The sequence below is a fragment of the Octodon degus genome, unplaced genomic scaffold (assembly GCF_000260255.1).
Source record: "Octodon degus isolate 3935 unplaced genomic scaffold, OctDeg1.0 scaffold00076, whole genome shotgun sequence".
In the NCBI taxonomy this organism is placed as follows: domain Eukaryota; kingdom Metazoa; phylum Chordata; class Mammalia; order Rodentia; family Octodontidae; genus Octodon; species Octodon degus.
In genome coordinates, this window is record NW_004524652.1 from 8,541,737 (window position 1) to 8,547,399 (window position 5,663).

Here is a 5,663-nt window from a genome sequence, read left to right on the forward strand (position 1 = left end):
GCCGAGGGGCAGCGGGTGGCAGGAGGCCGAGGGGCGCCCGAGGGGCCACGGGCGGTAGCGCACAGGGCCCGGGCGGCCGGCAGCGGCCCCGGGGCTGGGGGGAGTCCAGCCCGGATATTGAGTGCAGCCATTGAGAAAAGCCAAACTCTTGTGTGTGTGCGTCTCGAATAGCCCCCAAGATGGCCGCCAATGTGGGATCGATGTTTCAATATTGGAAGCGATTTGATCTACGGCGACTCCAGGTTAGTGCGGGCAGCGCCGGCCGCGCGGCCGTTGGGAGCCCGGGCGCGCCCTAGGCGCACTGGGGAGGTCCCCGGGCGGGCGGGTGGGCGCCCTGGGGCGGCGGGCGGCGGCTGGCGGGGCTCGCTGGGACTCGGCTGCCCGCTGCCCATCGATAGGTATTAGGAATTGATCTCGCCGCTGCTCTTTGTTCGGTTCAATCATCGATTAGCCGCCGCGACCATGGAGAAGCGCTAGAGAGTCCGCGACCAGGGGAGCCAGCCGGCTGGCAGTGGCCAGGAGAGGCTCGGGCAAGGCAGGGGCTCCGGCCCCGGAGTGGGGGCAGCCGGCCGGACCCCCGCCCGCCTCCCGTGCGCCGCACTTTGCGCACCTCCCAACTTCGCGGAGCCGGGGGAGGCCGCGGAGTGCGCCGCGTGCTGTCCGAGCCCGGGAGGGAGGGAGCTGGCGGGCTGGGAGGAGGAGGAGGAGAGAGGAGGAGGCAGCCCGGGTTGGCGAGGAGGCGGCTCCGCGCCCCGCCGCCCGCCAGCACCTCCGCTGCCGCCCGCTTGGCCGCGCAGCCCGGACGCACCGCCACCCGGGGCTGCCGCCGCCACCGTCACCGCTGGAGCAGCCGCCGCTGCCGGACTGGTCGCCAGCGCCAGCAGACCACTCCTTCTCGGGCTGGGGTCTTGGGGTTCGTCTTTGCTTCTTGCTTCCCCCGCTTTCCAGATCTAGATGCAGAAGGGCAGTGAAGATGGGCCCGGGAGCACCCAAGTTTGCGCTCTTGCCCGAGGGCCGTGGTGAGCACGGAGCGGCGCGGAGCAGGTGACTGCCGGCTCCCAGGCCCATGGGAACTTTTAAATGGGAGATTCCCTCGCTCCGCTCCGTGTTGCCCCCTGCTCCTCCTCGTCACTCCTGTCTTTTCCCCTTTCGTCAGTTTCTTTCTTCTCTTTCCTTCCCTTCCTTCCTACTCCTTCCCTAGGGCAATCCCTCCCAGTTAGCACTTTCTCCCCGTTCCTCATTTGGGGAGTCGGTGTCTCCTCCAGATTTGGAGTGTTTTCTGCCTTCTAGGAGCCAGGCCTAGGGGTAGATTCACAGAGTACCCCCTCATTAGAGACACAGCTTCAGTCTTCATTCCATGGGTGCCTGGGAAGCTCCCAACAATGCCCCCAGTCCCTGCAGCCTCATGGTTGTGGCTGGTGCGCGAGAATGAGGGGCGGGGAAATGGTGTGGTTAACTGGGGATTAGAGCATCTTGCCTTGGCCTTGACATTCTCACACGGGAGAGCACCAGTCTGGAGATAAAAGGGACCTACTTTATTTTTTAAAATCCGTCTGTAAATCTCATTAAGTTTCTTCTGATAAGTGGTTCCGGCACCCCCCCCCTTCCCAGTTCCCCTCCTTCCTAACCCTCTGCTCCTTGCTCCCCCCTTCCCGAAGCTATTGAGCTGAAGAGAAAAATCGGGGCACTCAGGCATGCAGTTAATAACTGCGAGTGCCTGGCAATTCCAGGTCCTCACTGGAGTTGGGGCTACAGTTTGGTGGTGGGCTGGTGGGTAGGGCTGTGAGCTGTGCTTGCTGGCTTAAAGGCTGCTAAAGTGGCCTTTCTTGAAGAGTGAGGGGAGGGAGAGAGAGTTGGGCAGCCACATTGGGCTTGGCACGGAAGGCCAATGGTAATCGTATTCCCTGCTAATGTTTGTAAATGAGACCCCGGCATGGCTAGGGGACAGTGTCTTTATTTATGATTGATGTTCTGTAACATAAGGAATGACAAGAACGTGGCAGACAAGAGGAGAGAAACCAGAAGGGCTGGGGAGAGCCCTTTGCAGGGTCCTATTGTTATTCTGGGCTGGAGAAAATTTCCGCGGTGAGATTTACAGCGCTGGTATTTGCTCCCAGTCGGCAGGAATGTCAGTTAACACAATTTTCATTAGATAACTCGTTTTCAATCGGGGAGCTGGGGCTGCATCTTAGGAGAGGCTTGGGCTGGGTGCTGAGGGCTGGGTGCGGCTCCCAGGGTGCTAATTTCTGAGCTGGGGTAGCTTAAACCTTACTCTCTTTATTCCTTGATCAGGGATCCTTGGGGGCTGTTGAGGTCACCCAAATCTTGATTCCAGCTGGAGTTCCCAGGATCCTGAAACCCTTTGTTAGGGGTTTACAAGATTTTGAGATGGAAAAACGGATTTAAACTGGAGAAGATGGAGGTGGGGGTGGTGGAAAGGCTTGTCCAGGTGACGGTGACCACTGTGGGCCAGGACCTCTCCACTGACAAGGGTAGCCGCGGGGTGGGGGCGGCTCATTAAGACAATAGCTGGGTGTCAGGCACAAAATTGAAGGCTTCCAGGGAGGGGGGAGCTCATTTACATCGATATTAAGTGGATGGTGTGTCCCCCAGGGAGTTGGAAAGGCTGCACACTCCTACGGCACAGGGAAATAACGGTGGCAGCTGTGGTGAGCAGACATTCAGGCCGGCACATCTGCTGCTCCCTGCCCCCACTGGAAATCTTCCCTGTCCCCTTGCCCAGTGGGTGCAGCGCCCTGTGTTCTCCTGGGTGGCCTTTTTGTTGGAGACGGATTATGAGCCTCAGCACTTTCGCCTGGGAGCCTCTCTGGTACATAATGCTGATGACTCCTACGCTACACATGGATTTTCATTTTTCCTTCTCCGCTGTTCTTCTCCTGGGGGAGAAAGGAAAACTTCTACGGGCTTGTTCTGAGATAGGGACAGGAGAGGCAGGTCCCCAACCCAGCTTGGTGCAAGCCGAGAGCCTTGAGCCAGCTCCGGGGCGGGCTGCCTGTGAGGAGGTGCTTGACTTTCCTCCTTGGAGTTCAGCTTGGATGCCTTCTTGAAGCCGGGTTGCCCAACCCAAAGTGGGCAAGCAAGGCAGCAACAGTGGTCCTGTGTCCCCTGGCTGCACCACACTGCTGACGCCATCCCATCCTGGCAAGAAAGGTGACCTTGTGCCAGCCCTGCGTACAGCCCTCCCAAAGTATGTATTTTTCAAGTATGAAATGGTCTAGTTTTTATTCTTTCCAGGGCTGTCTCTGAGCACTACGGGGCTGTTTCTGCCTGGTGCACCTCAGTCAACAATGGTAGGAACTTGTGGGCTGACAGGCAGACAGCAAAGGTGATCTGGCCCAGGTATCCTACGCTGATGCCCTGAAACTGCCTCCCCTCTTCTCTTTTCTTTCCCCCTCTACTTCTCTAGCAGCTTGGGAAATGAGAAGAAATAAAATTCCATCCATAGATAATGCTGGGCATATTTCATTTGGTTATAAGATTGCTTTATGGCGAACATTACTAATGCAGTATTTTTTTATGGCTTTTCTGTGTATAATTGTCGTAACCAGATTCATACCTTTATGATTTTCTTTTTCTGCTTTCCTTTGCCACTTTTTTTTTTTTTTTTACAATGCTGTGAGTCCAGTCTCCCAAGCCCTCTTTTCTTCCCCTTCTGAAGAGGGTTACTTGCAGCTAGAGTTGGGGGCATGCAGTGTAAATGAGGGCCCAAGGTCCAGATGTGCATCTGGGCTTCCGGGGATGGAAAGAGCTTTGTTGGTAGACCCACCCAGGATAAGTTTTGGAGGAAAAGGTAAATTCTGCTTGAAGTACCAGCAGTGAGGAAGAGGACCCACAGGACCGGCAAGAGGGAAGCTGTACTTCTCTACCGGGTTTGCAGAACCTTCCAGGCTGGCACATGCGTGTCTTGGTGCAAGGGAGTGAGGTGGTGTTTGATGGACTGTTTTTCCCTGCTCAAAAGTTTAGAAAAGAGCATGGATGTGATTAAAATATTATAACCTTATGATATTCTGAAGTGCATAAATTTTACGTATCAGCCACAGAGAGTTTAGACATCCATTAGAGCCTCTGACAGCTTGACTTATCTAAATGTGCTATCATTTAACAATGTGTCAAAATTCCTCTTTCTATAGATGACAGCAGTAAATAAGCTATCAGTTCTGTTGGCGGAATCCTAACTTTGGAAACTTTGCGCTAGTAGAATTGCTGTTGGGGTAGGGAGCCTGGGTAGGCAGGGCTTGGCATGGTGTGAGCTGGTGCGAGGGTGGGTGTGAGGCCAGGGCTGGGGAGGTCAGAGGGGCAACAGGGGGAGGGGTGCTGCCAGCGGCATTTTGGTAAAAGACTAAACAGTTGTCAGGAATCCTGGACAGTCCTGTAAGTCCAGCCAGCTGGTACCCCATTCTAACCGCCTCTCCAGTACATGTGGACCCACTCTGTGGGCTTTTTCTTCAGAAAGAGCTACAAACAGGTGTTGAGTTTTTATTTAAGGATCTCAGTAGTCTTTTCTGAGCATCCTAAAATTCTCATTTCTCAAGTTGCCAGAAATTGCTTCCCAAAGACGGGTTCCCCTCTTGGAATGCAGGCAAAAACCAAGCAATATTATATCATTCTGCACTGCTTTTGCTGCTGGGGGTCTTGCAGTTTCTTTTATTAATGTCTGAAGTCACTGTGGAAAATTGGGAAACCTTGGACAGCCCCCAAAGAAGCGCATCAGCATCTCAGTGGGTTACTTCAGATGAGCACAGGGCTGTTTTGACTAGAGGGAGCAGTGTTTCTGATGATGGTTTTTCTCTTTTCTTTCTTTTTAAAAAACCTTTCTTGTTAAAAAGAGGATTCTGTCTTCGAACCTGATGTCTACTTGTGGTAGCCTTTCTTCCGGCAGATGGGGTTTCATACATGAGCACCTCGGTTGGTGCTGAATTGGGCCTGCTTGATGGTACATGGAGCTGCCCACAAACCAGGGGTTTTCTGGGCATCTCCCTGCAAGGGCTGAGCTCTCAGCTGCTTCCTGGTTGTCTCATTCAGCCCAGGCCTGGTGCAGGCGGAGCATAGGCGGCCATGGGCCCTGCCTTTGACTCGCCTGGGCTTCGGAATCTTTCCCTGGGGATGGGGATGGTGCTCGCTCTTAAGCCCGTGGCTTGTGTTGTTGGCGTCTGGGGAGGCAGCGGTGGTTGGCAGAGGGAGAAGGACCGGGAGCTGTGGTTTGTGCTGACCTTGGTCTAGTGGCCTGTATGATGGCCACCAAGGAGGCTGTGCCTACCTGATGTTTTCACTTTTCAGTTAAATGTATTAATGTGGGTCAAACTTGTTTTGAAAATTTAGTTCTTTACCTGTTACCTCGAAAGGGAAGCACCAAGAGTGAGAATGGTGAGGGGCCAGCTTTAAATCCTGGCTCTGTCACCTGCCTGCTCTGTGACCTTGGATGAATCATTCAACCTCTCTGTGCCTTTCTTTATCTTTAAATGGAACTGTTAATGGTCTCCAAGAAGATTAAACCACTTTGACCATGAGCATGTGCAGCACAGTGTGGGGCACACAGTTAACACTTCATAATGCCTCTCTTCTTCTTCTTCTTCTTCTTCTTCTTCTTCTTCTTCTTCTTCTTCTTCTTCTTCTTCTTCTTCTTCTTCTTCTTCTTCTTCTTC

The 5,663-nt window shown here is 53.9% G+C and overlaps 1 protein-coding gene across 1 annotated transcript in view; it reads left to right on the plus strand.

Annotated features, from left to right (window-relative positions):
- The first annotated feature begins 114 nt into the window (after positions 1 to 114).
- Cux2 (cut like homeobox 2) overlaps positions 115 to 5,663 on the plus strand; it is a 237,896-nt gene continuing 232,347 nt past the window's right edge. The window contains exon 1 of the mRNA XM_023720433.1: positions 115 to 242. Coding sequence (XP_023576201.1) covers positions 180 to 242 — 63 coding nt within the window. The 5' untranslated portion in view covers positions 115 to 179. The remainder of the gene's footprint in view (positions 243 to 5,663) is intronic.